The sequence below is a fragment of the Drosophila navojoa genome, chromosome X (assembly GCF_054131105.1).
Source record: "Drosophila navojoa isolate 15081-1374.11 chromosome X, UAZ_NAV_1.0, whole genome shotgun sequence".
In the NCBI taxonomy this organism is placed as follows: Eukaryota; Metazoa; Arthropoda; class Insecta; order Diptera; family Drosophilidae; genus Drosophila; species Drosophila navojoa.
The window spans coordinates 16,590,584-16,610,396 of NC_142895.1; the positions used below are offsets into that span (position 1 = coordinate 16,590,584).

A 19,813-nucleotide genomic window follows, 5' to 3' on the forward strand; every position below is an offset into this window, starting at 1 on the left:
TTTTCATCCTTCGAGCTCTCAGGCTTTATGCTCTCAGCAACGGACTCTCGCCTCGAAGGCTCAGCAGACTTATCGTCTGCCTTATCTTGCTCATCCTTGACGCCATCGGCAACTGAACCTGGTCGTGATGCTTCTTTTGAAACTGGTAGAGACTTAATACTCTCCGCAACGGATTCTCTCCTGGAAGGCTCTCCAGACTTTTCGTCCTTAACACTTTCTGGTTTCTCGTGGTCGTCTTTCACACTTTCAACAACAGAGCCTGGGCGTGAAGGTTCTTTGGAGACTGGCAGAGACTTATCATCTTTCAAGCTGTCGGGCTTAATACTTTCCGCAGCGGATTCTCGCCTCGAAGGCTCTGAAGATATTTCGTCTTTAGCACTATCTGGCTTCTCAAGCTCATCCTTCACAATGTCAACAGCAGAGCCTGGTCGTGAAGGTTCTTTGGAGACAGACAAACTCTCGGGCTTATTGCTTTCTGCAACTGATTCTCTCCTGGAAGGCTCTCCAGACTTGTCGTCCGTTAGGGTTTCTGGTTTCTCGTGATCGTCTTTCACACTTTCAATAGCAGAGCCTGGGCGGGAAGGTTCTTTGGAAACAGGCAGCGATTTGTCATCCTTCGAGCTGTCGGGCTTAATACTCTCCGCAACGGATTCTCGTCTCGAAGGCTCTCCGGACTTAGCATCCTTAACACTTTCTGGTTTCTCGTGATCGTCTTTCACACTTTCAACAACAGAGCCTGGGCGTGAAGGTTCTTTGGAAACAGGCAGCGATTTGTCATCCTTCAAGCTGTCGGGCTTAATACTTTCCGCAACGGATTCTCTCCTGGAAGGCTCTCCAGACTTGTCGTCCTTTAGGCTTTCTGGTTTCTCGTGATCGTCTTTCACACTTTCAATAGCAGAGCCTGGGCGGGAAGATTCTTTGGAAACAGGCAGCGATTTGTCATCCTTCGAGCTGTCGGGCTTAATACTTTCCGCAACGGATTCTCTCCTGGAAGGCTCTCCAGACTTATCGTCCTGAACACTTTCTGGTTTCACGTGCTCCTCTTTCAAGCTTTCAACTACTGATTCTGGTCGTGATGCTTCTTTGGAGACTGGCAAAGGCTTGTCATCCTTCGAGCTGTCGGGTTTAATACTTTCCGCTACGGATTCTCTCCTGGAAGGCTCTCCAGACTTGTCGTCCTTTAGGCTTTCTGGTTTCTCGTGATCGTCTTTCACACTTTCAATAGCAGAGCCTGGGCGGGAAGGCTCTTTGGAAACAGGCAGCGATTTGTCATCCTTCGAGCTGTCGGGCTTAATACTTTCCGCTACGGATTCTCTCCTGGAAGGCTCTCCAGACTTGTCGTCCTTTAGGCTTTCTGGTTTCTCGTGATCGTCTTTCACACTTTCAATAGCAGAACCTGGGCGGGATGGTTCTTTGGAGACAGGCAGCGATTTGTCATCCTTCGGGCCGTCGGGCTTAATACTTTCCGCAACGGACTCTCTCCTGGAAGGCTCTCCAGACTTGTCGTCCTTTAGGCTTTCTGGTTTCTCGTGATCGTCTTTCACACTTTCAATAGCAGAGCCTGGGCGGGAAGATTCTTTGGAAACAGGCAGCGATTTGTCATCCTTCGAGCTGTCGGGCTTAATACTTTCCGCCACGGATTCTTTCCTGGAAGGCTCTCCAGACTTGTCGTCCTTTAGGCTTTCTGGTTTCTCGTGATCGTCTTTCACACTTTCAATAGCAGAGCCTGGGCGGGAAGATTCTTTGGAAACAGGCAGCGATTTGTCGTCCTTCAAACTCTCGAGCTTAGTACTCTCTGCAACGGACTCTCGCCTCGAAGGCTCTCCAGACTTTTCGTCCTTAACACTTTCTGGTTTCTCATGCTCGTCTTTCGCACTTTCAACAGCAGAACCTGGGCGGGACGGCTCTTTGGAGAGAGGCAGCGATTTGTCGTCCTTCAAACTCTCGGGCTTAGTACTCTCTGCAACGGATTCTCTCCTGGAAGGCTCTGCAGATTTGTCGTCCTTTAGGCTTTCTGGTTTCTCGTGATCGTCTTTCACACTTTCAACAGCAGAACCTGGGCGGGACGGTTCTTTGGAAACAGGCAGCGATTTGTCGTCCTTCAAACTCTCCGGCTTAGTACTCTCCGCAACGGATTCTCTCCTGGAAGGCTCTCCAGACTTATCGTCTTTAACACTTTCTGGTTTCTCGTGATCGTCTTTTACACTTTCAAGGACAGAACCTGGGCGGGACGGTTCTTTGGAAACAGGCAGCGATTTGTCGTCCTTTAAACTCTCCGGCTTAGTACTCTCCGCAACGGATTCTCTCCTGGAAGGCTCTCCAGACTTTTCGTCTTTAAGACTTTCTGGTTTCTCATGCTCGTCCTTTAAGCTTTCAACAACTGATTCTGGTCGTGATGTTTCTTTGGAGATTGGCAAAGATTTGTCATCCTTCGAGCTGTATGGCTTAATACTTTCCGTAACGGATTCTCTCCTGGAAGTCTCTCCAGACTTTTCGTCCTTAACACTTTCTGGCTTCTCATGCTCGTCTTTTGCACTTTCAACAGCAGAACCTGGGCGGGATGGTTCTTTGGAGACAGGCAGCGATTTGTCGTCCTTCAAACTCTCCGGCTTAATACTCTCTGCAACGGACTCTCGCCTCGAAGGCTCTCCAGACTTTTCATCCTTAACACTTTCTGGTTTCTCGTGATCGTCTTTCACACTTTCAACAGCAGAACCTGGGCGGGAAGGTTCTTTGGAAACAGGCAGCGATTTGTCGTCCTTCAAACTCTCGGGCTTAGTACTCTCAGCAATGGACTCTCGCCTCGAAGGCTGTCCAGACTTTTCGTCCTTAACACTTTCTGGTTTTTCGAGATCGTCTTTCGCACTTTCGGCGACAGAGTCAGGTCTGGATGGCTCTTTGGAGGCAGGAAGGGACTTGTCATCTTTGAAGCTGTCAGGTTTAATACTCTCCGCAGCGGATTCTCTCCTGGACGGCTCCCCAGACTTTTCGTCCTTAAGACTTTCTGGTTTCTCATGCTCGTCTTTTAAGCTTTCAACTACTGATTCTGGTCGTGATACTTCTTTGGAGATTGGCAAAGACTTGTCATCCTTCGAGCTGTCTGGCTTAAAACTTTCCGCAACGGATTCTCGCCTCGAAGGCTCTCCAGGCTTTTCGTCCTTAGCACACACTGGTTTCTCGTGATCTTCTTTCACACTTTCAACAGCAGAACCTGGGCGGGATGGTTCTTTGGAGACAGGCAGCGATTTGTCGTCCTTCAAACTCTCCGGCTTAATACTCTCTGCAACGGACTCTCGCCTCGAAGGCTCTCCAGACTTTTCATCCTTAACACTTTCAGGTTTCTCATGCTCGTCTTTCGCACTTTCGGCCACAGAATCAGGTCTTGATGGCTCTTTGGAAACAGGCAGCGATTTGTCATCCTTCAAACTCTCGGGCTTGGTACTCTCCGCAACGGACTCTCGCCTCGAAGGCTCTCCAGACTTTTCATCCTTAACACTTTCTGGCTTCTCATGTTCGTCTTTTGCACTTTCAACAGCAGAACCTGGGCGGGATGGTTCTTTGGAGACAGGCAGCGATTTGTCGTCCTTCAAACTCTCCGGCTTAATACTCTCTGCAACGGACTCTCGCCTCGAAGGCTCCCCAGACTTTTCATCCTTAACACTTTCTGGCTTCTCATGTTCGTCTTTTGCACTTTCAACAGCAGAACCTGGGCGGGATGGTTCTTTGGAGACAGGCAGCGATTTGTCGTCCTTCAAACTCTCCGGCTTAATACTCTCTGCAACGGACTCTCGCCTCGAAGGCTCCCCAGACTTTTCATCCTTAACACTTTCTGGCTTCTCATGCTCGTCTTTTGCACTTTCAGCAGCAGAACCTGGGCGGGATGGTTCTTTGGAGACAGGCAGCGATTTGTCGTCCTTCAAACTCTCCGGCTTAATACTCTCTGCAACGGACTCTCGCCTCGAAGGGTCTCCAGACTTTTCATCCTTAACACTTTCTGGTTTCTCATGCTCGTCTTTCGCACTTTCGGTCACAGAATCAGGTCTTGATGGCTCTTTGGAAACAGGCAGCGATTTGTCATCCTTCAAACTCTCGGGCTTGGTACTCTCCGCAACGGACTCTCGCCTCGAAGGCTCTGCAGACTTTTCGTCCTTAACACTTTCTGGTTTCTCATGTTCGTCTTTCGCGCTTTCAACAGCTGAGCCTGGGCGGGAAGTTTCTTTGGAAACAGGCACCGGTTTGTCATCCTTCAAACTCTCGGGCTTGGTACTCTCCGCAACGGACTCTCGCCTCGAAGGCTCTCCAGACTTTTCATCCTTAACACTTTCAGGTTTCTCATGCTCGTCTTTCGCACTTTCGGCCACAGAATCAGGTCTTGATGGCTCTTTGGAAACAGGCAGCGATTTGTCATCCTTCAAACTCTCGGGCTTGGTACTCTCCGCAACGGACTCTCGCCTCGAAGGCTCTCCAGACTTTTCATCCTTAACACTTTCTGGTTTCTCATGCTCGTCTTTTGCACTTTCGGCAACAGAATCAGGTCTTGATGGCTCTTTGGAAACAGGCAGCGATTTGTCATCCTTCAAACTCTCGGGCTTTATACTCTCCGCAACGGACTCTCGCCTCGAAGGCTCTCCAGACTTTTCATCCTTAACACTTTCTGGCTTCTCATGCTCGTCTTTTGCACTTTCAACAGCAGAACCTGGGCGGGATGGTTCTTTGGAGACTGGCAGCGATTTGTCGTCCTTCAAACTCTCCGGCTTAATACTCTCTGCAACGGACTCTCGCCTCGAAGGCTCTCCAGACTTTTCATCCTTAACACTTTCTGGTTTCTCATGCTCGTCTTTCGCACTTTCGGCCACAGAATCAGGTCTTGATGGCTCTTTGGAAACAGGCAGCGATTTGTCATCCTTCAAACTCTCGGGCTTGGTACTCTCCGCAACGGACTCTCGCCTCGAAGGCTCTCCAGACTTTTCATCCTTAACACTTTCTGGCTTCTCATGCTCGTCTTTTGCACTTTCAACAGCAGAACCTGGGCGGGATGGTTCTTTGGAGACAGGCAGCGATTTGTCGTCCTTCAAACTCTCCGGCTTAATACTCTCTGCAACGGACTCTCGCCTCGAAGGCTCCCCAGACTTTTCATCCTTAACACTTTCTGGCTTCTCATGCTCGTCTTTTGCACTTTCAACAGCAGAACCTGGGCGGGATGGTTCTTTGGAGACAGGCAGCGATTTGTCGTCCTTCAAACTCTCCGGCTTAATACTCTCTGCAACGGACTCTCGCCTCGAAGGCTCTCCAGACCTTTCATCCTTAACACTTTCTGTTCTCTCATGCTCGTCTTTCACACTTTCAACAGCAGAATCTGGGCGGGATGGTTCTTTGGAGACAGGCAGCGATTTGTCGTCCTTCAAACTCTCGGGCTTAGTACTATCTGCAACGGACTCTCGCCTCGAAGGCTCTCCAGACTTTTCGTCCTTAACACTTTCTGGCTTCTCATGCTCGTCTTTCACACTTTCGGCGACAGAGTCAGGTCTTGATGGCTCTTTGGAGGCAGGAAGGGACTTGTCATCCTTCAAGCTGTCAGGCTTAATGCTTTCTGCAACGGATTCTCTCCTGGAAGCCTCTGCAGACTTATCGTCTTTAACACTTTCTGGTTTCTCATGCTCGTCTTTCACACTTTCAACAGCAGAATCTGGGCGGGACGGTTCTTTGGAGACAGGCAGCGATTTGTCGTCTTTCAAACTTTCGGGCTTAGTACTCTCTGCAACGGACTCTCGCCTCGAAGGCTCTCCAGACTTTTCGTCCTTAACACTTTCTGGTTTCTCATGCTCGTCTTTCACACTTTCGGCGACAGAGTCAGGTCTTGATGGCTCTTTGGAGGCAGAAAGGGACTTGTCATCTTCCAAACTGTCAGGCTTAATGCTTTCTGCAACTGATTCTCTCCTGGAAGGCTCTCCAGACTTTTCGTCCTTAACACTTTCTGGCTTCTCGTGGTCATCTTTCACACTTTCTACCACAGAGCCCCGTCGTGATGGTTCTTTTGAAACAGGTAGAGACTTGTTGTCTATACCGGCCCTTGTACCATCTGCTAGAGATTCTTTTCTGGACGGCTCTTTAGACTTCTCGTCCTTAAGACTTTCCGGTGTCTCATGTTCATCTTTCACACTTTCGACTACAGAGCCTGGTCGTGATGTTTCTTTGGAAATAGGTAAAGACTTGTCATCTTTTAAGCTTTCAGGTTTTGAGCTCTCCACAACTGATTCCCTTCTCGAAGGCTCTGCAGACTTTTGATCCTTAGGACTCTCAGGCTTTTCGTAATCATCTTTCACACTTTCGGCCACGGAATGTGGTCGCGATGGCTCCAGAGAGACTGGTTGGGACTTATCATCCTTTAGGCTGTCTGGCTTAAGACTCTCCGCAACGGATTCTCGTCTAGATGGTTCTGTCGACTTTTCCTCGATGTTTTCAGGTTTCACGTGCTCGTCTTTCACACTTTCGGCTACTGATTCAGGTCTGGATGCTTCCATAGAGCCTGGCAAAGACTTTTCGCCTTTTAAACCTTCTGCCTTCGTACCTTCTTGAACAGATTCGCGACGGGACTGCTCTGTAGAAACTGTTTCATCTTTTGAGCTTTCTGGTTTTTCTAAGTCTTGTAAGATTTTTTGTTTGCTTAGTTCTATTGCTGCTTTAGGTAGTTCCACTTCACCTGGTTTAATTGTTGATACTCCAGTTGCTTCCTTCTTTGCTATTTGCACTTCAACCTCAATGGCTTCTTCAATTGTTGCTGGGCTTTCTAGAGATACTGTGTCTTCACGATCTTTCACTTTTGTCGGCGCAGCGGTAGGTTGGACAGGGTGTGCTGGCAATTCATCTTCGGAAGTTATATCGCTAGTTTCTTTTTCATCTGGTGTACTGGCTAGCTTCTTATCGATTTTTTCGCCTTGTTGCTCCTGGGTTATCGCTACATTATCTTTGTCCGGAATCGCTTCACTTATAACATCAGTTTTCTGAACAATGGGAACCGCAGTCTCTTCGTCGGATTCCTTCTTGGGAGTTGTCTCTGTCTTTGCAATAATCTCGGGCTTAGGAATATGTTCGGTTGCCTCTTCCACATCAATATCCTTGACAACTTTTTCATCTTCGGTTTCTTTTTCTTCTTTGGCCGTTTCTTCCTTATGTGAAATACTCTTGGCTCCTGCGTCTTGTGTGTCTTTCTCATATAGCCCAAGGTCAGCTTCCTCATGTACTGGCAAGTCTGCCACCTCATCAGGTGTTTTTATAACATCCCGCATTAGATTCTGCTGTGCCTCAAATGTCATTTTCTTGGGTAAGACTCTCTCTGCAGAATCCATACCAGCGGCAAGCGGCTCAGTAGCGACCACAATTTTTGTTTCGGTTGGTGTGATGATGGAGGCCGCTGTCGTTGCTGCGACAGGCACTGCAACGGTAGCTACAACAATCGATTCGATCTCCTTGGTTTCCTCTTTGACATATTTTTCCTCAATGACCAAGTCTTCCTTAATCTTGTCCAATGGAATGCGTTCATCTTCGGGTAGGGTAGGAGCTGTGGTAGCTCCGGATTCAATTGTGGCGGAGAATTTTTCCTCTGGAAGACTTTCCTGCAAATTAATGGGCGGCAACTCAGGAGCTTCAATCAGCTCGTCCTTAGTATCAGAAGTTTTCTTGGCGCTACTGAGCTTATCATCAGGAGTAGGGGAAGAAAATTCTTCTTCAGCATGCTTAGCCTGCGGCAGTTCATCAGTGCGAGACTTGACAATGTCCTTGGCAGTGGATATGATCTCTTGAACCTCAGCCTTGATCTCAGTTTTCTCAGGGCTGTGTAAATGTTCGTGCAGCTCATGCCTAGCTGCTTCACTACTTTCTAAACGAGCCTTACGCTCCTCAGCTTCAGCCTTTGCGATGGCGGCTTCGATTTCCTCCTCTGCACTTTTCTTACGCTTCTTTTCTGACTCCTGCGAGTCGCGCTGATGCTTTTGAATTTCTTCCTCCTTAGTCATGCTGCTCTCTTGCTCTTGCTCAATAATTGAGTCCTCTGTATACTGTTCTACCTCTTCCTTTTCAATAATTAAGTATTCCTCCTCTTCCTCGGCCTCCGTTGTGCTATCCTGCTTGGCCATCTCACGCAGCTCCGCTTTGATCAAGTGCTGCCGTTTCATCTCGTCCCGACTAAAAACTGCCTCAATTTCTCGCACAACTTCCTGTTCTTCCTTGAGGTCATCCAATTCCCGTTGCTTTTCAGCATCTAACTCTTGTGAAGCACTTAGCTCTAACATCTTTTTGGCTGCTGTCGCCTCATCTGCGGACGGTGTGGACACCAAGCTGGAGTCTGTGGTACCACCCTTATCCAGTCGTGACTTCTTCAAATCAGGTTTTGGCTTAGCTGACTTAATGGGACTGCCAGGGGCCGGAGCTCGCTTGGATGGAGAGACTCCTCGTGGCCTTCGGGAGATAGGCTTGCGCTGCGCTGCTTGCATCGTTGCTTGCGGCGTTGTCTTTGACTCCGCCACAGACCTCTTCTCCATGGTGGCAACAGTGCGACGTGTGCTGGTTGTGCTCTGCCGAGCCGCGGTCGCCTGTTGCTTGGATTCAAGCACCTTGCGGTTGTTGGCCTCCTTGGCGCTCTTGGCAGGTGTGCTGCTGGGACTGGACTTAGTGGTGCGTGTCATTACCTTAGGCTTGACATCGCGCGTCGCTGGCGTTCGGCTTACAGCTGGCGTGGCCGTAGGTGAGCTCTTTTTGTCCTCACGCTTCACCAACTTGCGGTCCATAGACTTTGGCGGCTTGCTGTCAATTCTCGAGCGTACAACTGGCTTGACTTCCGCTCGAGGTTTGTCCGGCTTGCCCTTGGCGGCCTTTGCTGTCTTGCTGCTGGCTTCGGTGGCGGCTGCATCAACTGCGTCCTTGACAGCAGCTGCCGGCTGTGGCTTGACAATCAGCACTTCCACCTTTTTCTCCTCATCAGTGTCCTTGTTGTCTTCGTGCTCAACTGGCTCCGTGGAGGGGACGGAAGGCTCTGGCGCTCCCTCGTCACCGGTGTCGATAGCGAGCTCCGGTTCAGGCTCAGCGTCTGGCTCATCCGTGTCTATGGAGTCCGCCTTAGCACTCAAAAGAGGTGTGGGTCGCTCCACTTGATCGCCAGGTATCTCCAAAGCAGTTGTAGTTGCAGCGGTTGCTGCGGCAGCTGCTGCTGCTGCCGCTGCTGCTGCTGCTGCTTCCTTAGCCTCCTTTGCCTTGTTATCCTGCTGCACGGCCACGGCTGCTATGGCAGTTGGGCCAAATTTGCTGGGCTTATAGCTAGCGCTGGGCGGAGTGCCTTCAATAGCTGATTTGAGTGTCTTTCTGGTGCTTGTCACTGTCTGTATAGCTGGAGCTATTGACTTGGCCGTGCAAGTGGAGTGCTTCATGAACTCGAGATGCTTGAGCTTCTCCAGACCCTCCTGGATCTTAAAGTCGGGTGTGCTGCCCGGGAAAAGGATACGCGTAATGGTATCATCCGGGTTAGCCGGTTGCCAGACGAGCAGCGCACAAATGGATACCAAATTCTGCAGGGGGAAGTTAAACTCCTTGGTGTCGCGCGCGGTGAACAGACGCTGATCTCCGGAATTCCATTTCTGTAGAAACTCTTTGACCTCTTTGGAGTCCCGCGAAGGACTTATCACATACATATCCAGGGTACCGTGACCAACCTTGTGGTAGAGATTTATAGGCTCTTGATTGCGATAGCAGCACTGCGGCTTGAGATCCAGCGACTTTAGATCGTTGACCAAGGCGTGACCGCGCTCAAACAGATCGATCAGCAGTGGATTACGATCCTTATCGCCGTCAGGACTGGGCAGTCCACCCTTCCGATCGGGAACATTGCCAAAGAAATGACCAATCTGTGGATAGACATGAGAGTCCCGCTTGCGTGACACCACAGCCCCAAGTCCCTGCACATTGCTGTTGTTCAGGCGCGTCATCAGCACCGCATCCAGCCGGTCCAAATGCCGTGCAAAGTCCCAGAAGCAGGCCTTGCGATTGAAGCCGCCATCAACTGCGGAATCACAGAAATTACTCCGGAATCTTTTCTTTTTAGCTCCCATAGCTTTTTACTTACCTAGCATATTAAAGCCGTTGATGCCAAAGAGCGCGGCATCGCCCTGGCCCCCGGGAAACACGTAGAGCGTTGGGTGTGTAAAGCGTATATTGCCCACCACATCCGACGTCTCCAGCAGCTCGCGCAGTGACGTTGGCACCACCATGGGCGCCAGATAATCTGTAAAAAAGCGAAAAGTCAGTGCGCTCAATTCGAACATGAATTCTTGTTGGCGTCAAGTGGTACCTATAAAGCCATTGATGGACTCGCTGCTGGTGTCCAGGACATCCACCGGATTGATGCGTATTTTACACTGTCGCGAAAATACCTTATCCGGCAATGTGTGCCATAGACCAGCGTCTGCACAGTGTATATTCATCGTTATGGTGTCCGCATAGGCACGTATCACCCTTTGTACGTCGTGCTCTTGAAATGCCTCCGCAAAGTCAGCCACCGAGAAGGTGCCGTCCTGAAAAGCACAAGGTAAAACCATATTAGCATACGCATCATCCTTCCGGGCTCGTGGCCAACCTGTAGGATCCAAGAACCGTTGCCGCTAAAGGTGTAGCCAGCGTGTATAATATGGCGATGCCTCGTAAAACTACTGAGTAGATTACGCATGCATTGTATAAGCGTATTGTATTGCGGATGTATGAGCACCTCCGTCACAAGATTCTCGCTGGCATACTGTATGAGCCGCTCACCTGCAAGATAACGGTTGAGCAGACAGAGAATTTCAGAAAGTGCAGTACAGCAATTGGGGTATCACATTTAAACCATTTAAATTGCTAAGAAATCTCGATAGACTCTTCTTCCAATCTGACCTAAGTACAATACGCAAATCTTTTAAATGGTCATCTGCTTGAAATTCACTTGAAGTAAAAGCAAAAGCCCTAGCAGTCATTAATATTTTGTTATATATGTGCAAACGGAATACACTTCTGTGGCCCAGTGTGTGCGGGGCAAGGCGGCAATACATTCAAGTGGCTCGTTTGGTCTTTAGAGCTTCCAGCCGCCCGCTCCCGCCTGCTTCACGTTCCTTACGACTGCCTACCACGCAGAAATTTTATTATTTGCGGTAAGCCTGACTCAGCTAACTGAACGACTGGTCGGTCGGTGGGATGGTGAGGCGGTTCGGTAGTGTCGGAGGGGCCGGTGTCTCTAGTTGAACTACTATTCAACGTTAACCCACCGAGCGCACTAATGAATAGCTAAAACGTCGAGTGGCAAGCGCACAAGAGGCTTGGATTACCAAACGCTTGAGTCCCGGCCAGAGAATCCAAGCATTAGGCACGCACACCAAATCAAGTGGCTTTAAATTGTCAGACAGTGGGGCGGCTGGCGGCTGGCGGCTGGCGGCTGGCGGCTGGCGGTTGGTGGCTTCCGAGCTAAGTTGGCTTTATTGTCAAGCATTTTATTCGCATCTGTCCCTTGCGCTGCTGCTGCACGGCGATTGCAGTGGACTGAAAAATCATTTCATAAATCTTTAATTTTTATGGTTTAATTAAGATTTTTCAGTCCGCCCTAGGGCTGGCTGCCCAGCTGCCCAGCTGCCCGGCTGACCAATTGTACAGCGCGTGCCACAAGCATAAAAGATGCGACCTTGCTGACGACCTTGCCATGTCATTTGCTGTCGACCACCATCATCATCATCGTCGAATGACTGGGCATGGCCGCTGCTGGCTCCCAGCACTAAATGCTTTTACAGCATTGCCCTATGTAAATAATTTACGCATTTTCTGCACTAAATAGTCGTTGACAAAGCCAAAAAAAAAAAAAAGAAGGAAAATAGAATGAAGAAGAGGAGAGAAATGAGCGCACATGACATGTCACTACCCATACAAACAGGCGCACACGCATGTTTTCTATGTCGTCCATATCCATGTCCGTGTCCATGTCCATGTGTGTGGGCACATTACGTATACGGCACGTCGACCCAACGGTCAAATGTGCCCACGTACGCGTAAAAAAAGCGGCGAACCATCGAGCCTGAAGTGTGCCCAAGCGTGCACCTACGTATGGCTTCACTTGCTTCAAGCTTGTCGCCTTTCACCTCTCTCGCTCTCGGACTATACGGCTCTCTGGCGGTCCGAGTACCACGCAGTTTTCGTAGCCCTTATGCTCTTTATAAATGATAATCTTTACAGCGACTTGCGTGCGACATTTATTTATCAGCCCGACACACAGAGGCCCCACGCACACACACACACACACACACACACAAGAAAGCACTTTATTGTGCGTGTCTGTGTGTGTGCGTGTGTGTGTGTGTTTGCAAAGCTCAGTGACATACATGCCCGCATATTTAGGCTTGGGCGGCGCTTAAACACATGCGGCACCCGTGCGTATACGCAATTTATGAATTAAGGCTTGCAACTTGCGCGTATTTTCTTACGGCCGCAACAGGCCTCAGCACGGCGCGTGACAATTTGCGTTTCATAAATAAAATGCGGTTAGAGCATTTGCATCTCATTAACGACATGACGGCAGCTCCAAAGTGTCATTCGGCATAAATCAAATCGAATGACGACGCCACGCTCTCGCCCAATTGATGCTCTTATCCCGAGCCTGTCGTGGCACGCGCTTTGAATGAAAGTGCTACCGACTGAAGTGAGGCACACAAAGAATTCTCTTAATCATGCGACAGCATGGGAAGGTGATTTGCTAATGCAATGCGAGTCTCTATATTAATTGTAAAGGATAAAATCCGAATCTCTACTAGACCAGTGCGAGGAGCAGAGCTAGACGCCACTGCCTTAAGCCTTGATATCTTAAGCTAAAATTATGTAAAGCATAAGCTTTAACTTTGCGAACTACACCCTCTATCTCTTGCCTCCCATATTAGATTTTTCTCTATCTTAATAAAAAAAAAATAAAATAAATTGAATGACTTTGACATATTTGAAGCTTTACCAATTATACCTCTGCATGAAATACTTCCATTTAAAAAATTGTTGTGATTATCATTATTATTATTATTATTATTATTATTATTATTATTATTATTATTATTATTATTATTATTATTATTGTTTTATTATTATTATTATTATTATTATTATTATTATTATCATTATTATTATTATTATTATTATTATTATTATTATTATTATTATTATTATTATTATTATTATTATTATTATTTTATTTTTATTTTTTTTTTTGTTAAATTACAAACAAAAAAAAAAACTATTTTAAATTTAAAAAAAAAATACTATAAAAATTCTGAATTTAACTTTCATTTCATATTAATTTTATTAAATTTTTGAAAAGCATATCAAATGGTTAGGAAACTAAATCTATTTTTCTTTTTAAACTTTCCAAGAAGGAACATGTTAGTTTAAGCTCAACTCAATAAAGATCACTAGCTTGTGTCAGTCTTTAATATTTATTACGTCCTGCCATATTCTCATTAGAATCAAGCATACGCCTCGGTAAACTTTAAAATAATTGCTCCAGATCTGGCGAACTAATTGCCCAAGTTTAATTGGGATTTCCGCAGTCAAACATTTCATTAAGTTGTGGCCCGGAATGCGGATAACACAATTTATTCGCTTGTTGCCTAACAAGTTGGCGGCAATGTGTCGGCGGCCCGAGCCGAGTTGGCGGTAAATATAATAAAAAGCCAATTGGAAATTGCGCACTTGTGCCGGCGCTGCCTTGAAACTATTTACCATTTCGTATGTCCAACGACAAATGGCACTTAAGGGAACTTGATTCGCCTCCAAGCCAAAGGACCACAAAGACTGCCCCGCCTACCGTCTGCCCACCACTATCTGCTGTCTGCTGTCTGCGGGGCACAGATGCGAACCAATAGGCTGAGTGGCGTTTGGCGAGTGGCAGATCAGGGACCCAATCGCAGCTCAAAGTTTGCAAAGCCACATACAATGCGAAAGTTGCATCCAACTTGGTGGCAAACAACGCCCACAATTTGCAGCCCCGACCCCCCACCGCCCCTCTCACCAATATAATGCCAAACGGCGACATGAATGTAGAGGCAAAAAAAAAAAAAGAAATGGGAACCGAGTGAAAAGCTCGACAATGGGGCAGACGCGGTGCTCGGGCTGGGTTTGATGTCAAGTGCAGTTTTTCGCATTGCGAGGTCCATTGAAAAGTTTTTCGCGCTGGCCGCACCTAACCAAAATGGCGAACGACCGCATATTAACCGTTAATAACTGTACTTTAATGGCTACGCTCGGAATGCTGCCAAGTTTGTGAAACAAAACAAATTTGCATAACAACAGGCGGAAACTTTTTGTGTTTTATGATTTCTCTCCATGCCTTTCACGCCCTTGCCACACTCCTCTCTCCCTGTCTTTAGCCTCTCTCTCTCTTTCTCTGCACATTCCTTTTGTTTTTTATTTCGTTTCATTTATGTGCCGGACTGCAAAGTAATTACAGTTGGCGCCGGTCACCAGCCGGCACTAAAGTCCTCCTTGGCCCCGCCCCCTCGACACGTCGCCTGGGCGCACGTGTAAAAGCAAAGTTTTCCCCAATCGCAATTTTCAGTTCTAGCCAGTTCTAGCCATGGCTTAAAGTATTTTCCTCAACACCTGCACAAGCTGAGGTGAGAAGAAACCGTTCGAATCCGGATCTCTACTCTGCCGTGAGCTACTTGGCAAGAGAAAGCGAGAAGCGAGCTAAATGATTTCGACCCTGAGTGACATTTGCAAATTGATTTGTTTTCTCGGAATTAACTTTCATTCATTTCGTTTTTTTAATATAATTGATAAGTGATAGAGTCGCTGCCGTTTCGAATTGGTATCTTGACAACACGCCTGCTATTATCCGTAAATTTTTGGTATATTTAAAACTCACTGAGCCGGCGTAGTTACCTGCGAATTTACCTGCCTGGCTGCACAATTATACAGCCGGAGAGCTCGACAAATGGGCCCATTCAAATGGCCATTTATGCTTCGGGGCGGCAAAAGCGCGTTGATTTATGTAGTTGAAATGCGCTTAACACACACACACACACATAGAAACAAAAAAACTCTGGCTGAAAAGGTATTTTAATTAGTTTGTCCAGCTGCATTAAATTTGAATGCGACACATGGCACGTGCATCATTAATCAAAAGTGACCCAACGACATCATACATCAGGCTTTGGTTACAACAGCAGCAACAACAACAACAACAAGAGCATCTAGCTGCTGTCATCTCCGTGCTGCTGTTCGACAAACCCAATAACATGCTGTAAGCGTCAAAGTCTTGGCAACTGGCCCAGTTGTCCACCCAGCCAGGCACACACACATACATATACATATACATATACACACATATATGTACATATGTCTGTCTATCCAGCTCTGTCCATAATTAAAATTAAACCAGCTGCCCACAGAATGTCCCATGTCAGCTATTCTCTGCTGGGGGCCGCCATTGAGAGGCGTCGCCTGATCTGGATTGACGCCTGTCGACGCGTGCCACTCAAGCTCGTACCACGGCTAACAGCATAACTTTTAACTGCTCTCCATTAAATTTACATTTTGCGCACATTATTATAATCCTTAATTTTTGTCATATTTTCATGTTATTATTGAATTCCTCGAAACTATCGAATGAAATTTCAGTTCGAGCCTCAAAAAATTCCAATGCGAAATTCTTGTTGAAAATATTTCTAGCTAACGATAATGATGAAATGCCAGACATTGGCTACCTTTAATAAGCTCAGCTCTCGCTCGCTCCTCCTCTCCCCCTCTCACTCTCTCTCTCTCTCTGGCTGAATTGAATTTCTGCAACTATTTTGATTTGGCTTCAGTTGATTACGTGCAACACTCGCCTCGCTTGTTGTGTGTGGCATAAGTCTTAATTTCATGCTGCAGCCCATTCGCTTATCTCTGCTGTCAGCCACACACACACACACTTACATACATACATGCCTCTGTCTCTGGCAAGCATCTCGCTTCGCTGCCGGCTCAGTTGGGCCGCGTTGTTCCTCTTGGAGTGTGCGCGCGTATTCATATGCAAAGTGTAACTGTCTTTATATTTAATGTGTGTGTGTGTGTGTGTGTGTTGGTGTTTGTACGTGGCTGACTGTCCGGTATTCAGTTATTTGCCTAACTTTTGCCCGCTGGAGCATGGGCGCGACCATCTTATTGTATTTCTTTCTCTCATTTCTCTCTGTTCGTTGGCTCTGCTTGAATTATGCATGAGCTGCACAGTCGTTGTCAATATGGCCTTGTCCGCTATACGACTACATATATGGGCGTGTGTGTGTGTCTGTCTGTGTGTTTGCCAGGCTCTATCAATCAATTTTGCATACGCTTCATCTCAAGAATTCGTATGGCTTTAAAGGCCATGTGCATGCTAATGCTGCCCGCTTACAGGGGCTTAGCACAGGCGACGTGTGCTAAGCGCACCATAAAACCCAAGTTGGCAAATCAAATCTGAACAAGCGAAAATATGACGAGTAGCGAGCAATAACAGTTCTTGTTACTACTTAACAACGAGCGGGGCTGGGCGAGGGAGTGCGGCGAGAGGGAGTCGATTGTGAGTGATAGTTTTTGAAAAATGGGGCTCATTTATGAGTCTTGCAGTACTTGAGTGGAATGCAACGAGCAGCATCGAAATGGAAATTTAGTTGTACCATAAATTGCTATTAGAGACCAAAGGTGCAAGAGCAGAGAGCAGGGAAGAGAGAGTATAAAGCCAAGGTATGGAAATGCATGCATTCAAGTGCAGAGCGTTCATAGTAGATAAGAGATTAGAGTAGAGAGCACATCTGTGCGAGTCGGAATATACTCCACACGTAGATGTCGAAAATCTTGTCTTTTTGATGAGCAAAAACGATTTACTGTTTACCCTCTGTTTGGAAGATCAACGGAAACAAATCATATTCACTCGCCTTCGCTCTGAGACTCTTGCAAAATAGTTTGTTCCCTATTCAATTAAGTCTTTAAACGAACATCGATTAGGGAGAAACCCGATTGACGTTTTTCATAGCGAAGGAATCGGTAGCTCTCAGTGTCTATTCTCAGAGTGGAAGTAAAAGACAAAAGAGAGAAGATGATAGATAGAAGATAGATATATAATAGATAGAAGATAGATAGTAGAAGATGTGGAATACTGAGAAAGGAGAGTACAAAGTATGGAATAGTAGGAAGAAAACGTAGAGTATGAATTAGTGAGAAGGGACTATAGAGTATGTATAAAGTGTGGAATACTGAGAAGGGCCCACTGAGTATGGAAGAGTGTGGAGTACAGAGAAAGGACTGCTGAGACTGGACTAAATAATAGGAAATAGTGAGAATAGACTATGGAATAAAGAGAATAGAATGTGGAATACTGGGAAGTGCCTATTGAGTATGGAATGCTGAGAAAGGGCTATAGAGTGTGAAATAGTAATAAGAGACTAGAGAGAATAGAGAGAGAGAGAGAGAGAGTATAGTATGGAATACTGGGAAGGAACTATAGAGTAGTCGAGAGTATAATGATAGAAAGATTATAAGATTGTCATTGGCATTATATTTTAAGGATTCGAAACTCCATTTGTTTTGTGCGCTAAGTACAAAAAGTAAGCAAAGTAAAGCAATCAAAAAGAGAGACTAGAAAGTATGAACGAATAGAGAGTTGAAGGAGCAGAGAGTATAAAGTAAAGGGTGAAGAATCGAGTCTCGCTTTGCTTGATTTTTCGATTAGCATGTAACGTGCATGGGCGACCAGAGGCAAAGGTAGAAACTCAATTATGAATGAAGTCATTGCATCGATTGCCGCGTTCGATTCGATTCGCGTTGTCAACAACGCTGACACACTTTGCGAGCAGTTGAGTCGGTGGACAGTAGCGTCAGCTATAATTGAACCGGGTAAATAAGTTGTCTAAACGAACTGTAAGTGACTAATAACTTAGTATTATTAATGCCGCGATTAATCAAATAGATAGAGGAATGAAGCACAGCCGGCCAATGGATGGGACTGGGACTGGGACTGGGACTGGTGTGGGGCAACTAATGAGTAGCTCGCTGTAGAGCAGAGTTTTTTATGCCCCAGCTCGAGTGGAATCGCAGCGCACAGTGGGGTATGCTCGGAGGGGCCCAGGGCAGCGCGGTCGGTGGCAAAGTTTGTGCAGCGAACTTTGTCCAAGTCCCGCAAGGAAACTTAAGCAAACTGCATCAAATTCAATTTTTAAGCACAACTTTGTCGTTGATAATGAAGGACGACGCCGTTGAAGAGTATAAGCCATAAAATATATATCTCTATACGTATATTATGCGCTTGTTAACAAATGTTTGTAATTGCTCAAAAAGTTGCCCCAACAGCGTCACAGAGCTGCCGGCGAGCAAAGGGAAGGCGGAGTGAACGCTCTCAACTTGACAGGACCCTATGCAGAACATGAAAGACAAGCAGAGGCTCCGGCTTTCGCTTGTTAGCCAGGCAGCCAGGCAGTCAGCCAGGCAGCCAGGCAGTTGACAGTTGTTGTTGGGCCAACAAAGTGGCGTTAGGTAAACGATATCTGTCGACTGCCTAGTGGACGGCGGCGGCATAGCAGAGGCGGCATCCTGAATGAAGGACAACGCTTTGTCAGCGAAGGTGACGACTTTTATCGACTTGCCAACGGCCGGCCGCGTCCTAACCTTTGTCAAATTAGAGTGCCCCGTGAAGTCTATGCCGGGCACACAAAGCGCCAGCAAAAGCAGCAAACAGCATCAAGCATCGAGGCGTGTGCATCTCTGCATCTCGCCGACTTGAACATTACAGCAATATATTTTAGATATTCAAAACTTTCGGATTTTCAACTGCGATTGCAAGTGGGGCGTCCTTGGGCGTGGCCCATTCTTATGCCGCTTGGCTGGCATCATTATTGAGAGCTGGCACTTGAGAATTTTGTTTGAGTAGTTTCTTGCGGGCTGTGTAAACAAAAATGCGAATGCGGAATTCACTTTGCCAAGTGCTCGGCCTGGACAATGGCAGCAAGGCATTGAGCGCAGGTGCTGTTCTTGCACTTACCGGCCCAGGAGTAGCAGCAGCAGCAGCAGCAGCAGCAGCAGCAGCAGGAGGCAATGGCAACGGCAACGCCCAAGGACAGACGCTGTGCACATCAGATTGACATCCGAGCGCTGCAAAGTATGCTACATATATTTATATACACTCAAGCTGCTGCACTGGCCGAAGTTTGCCATAAACCAAATGGAAAACAATTTGTAATAAATTACACAGCACAAGCAGTCACAGCTTGAAGAAAATATTGCACTTTAATAAACATCAATGGCTCCAGCTATAAGTGAAGAAGGCGAGCTCAACTCAAGCTGAGCCTAACTCAGCTCAAGCTGCTCGACTTTTGTTATCCTGAGCTGGATCTCCGACAAGGATTTGCAGTGAAAGTTTGCTCCCATAATTGGGCTTTGTTATCGAGTCGAGAGTTCGAATGTGAACGAATGTTCGCCTGTGACGTGTGCGACGAGCTTGGGCTCTAAACTGTTTGCTATTGCGACTGTCGAGCATAATTCTGATAAGCCCGTGGAGCAGGCAGCTTCTAATTTGTGTGTAGCTGCAATAGTCAGACAAAAGTCATATTTGGCCGGCGGCGGGCGGGGCACGGCAACGAGCAAACAAACGAATAAGCAGAAAGAAAAACAAACAATAATAAAACAGAGCGCGCAAGAGAGAGGGGAGAGGGGGCTGGCTGACTGGCTCACTGGCTGGCTGGCTGTGCAGCCGATGCAGTGCAGCCACTTGAATGCATTTCAACAACGTTGTTCCCGGCTAATCCGCAAAGACAACCAA

At 47.1% G+C, this 19,813-nt stretch overlaps 1 protein-coding gene across 6 annotated transcripts in view; it reads right to left on the reverse strand.

Annotated features, from left to right (window-relative positions):
• Nucleotides 1–19,813, reverse strand: part of futsch (microtubule-associated protein futsch) — a 115,200-nt gene that overhangs the window by 5,924 nt on the left and 89,463 nt on the right. For all 6 annotated transcript variants that reach the window (XM_089263234.1, XM_089263235.1, XM_089263230.1 and 3 more), the window contains exons 4-7: nucleotides 10,622–10,794; nucleotides 10,337–10,559; nucleotides 10,112–10,270; nucleotides 119–10,048 (exon numbers count right to left, since the gene is read on the reverse strand). In XM_089263234.1, coding sequence (XP_089119360.1) covers nucleotides 119–10,048; nucleotides 10,112–10,270; nucleotides 10,337–10,559; nucleotides 10,622–10,794 — 10,485 coding nt within the window. The remainder of the gene's footprint in view (nucleotides 1–118; nucleotides 10,049–10,111; nucleotides 10,271–10,336; nucleotides 10,560–10,621; nucleotides 10,795–19,813) is intronic.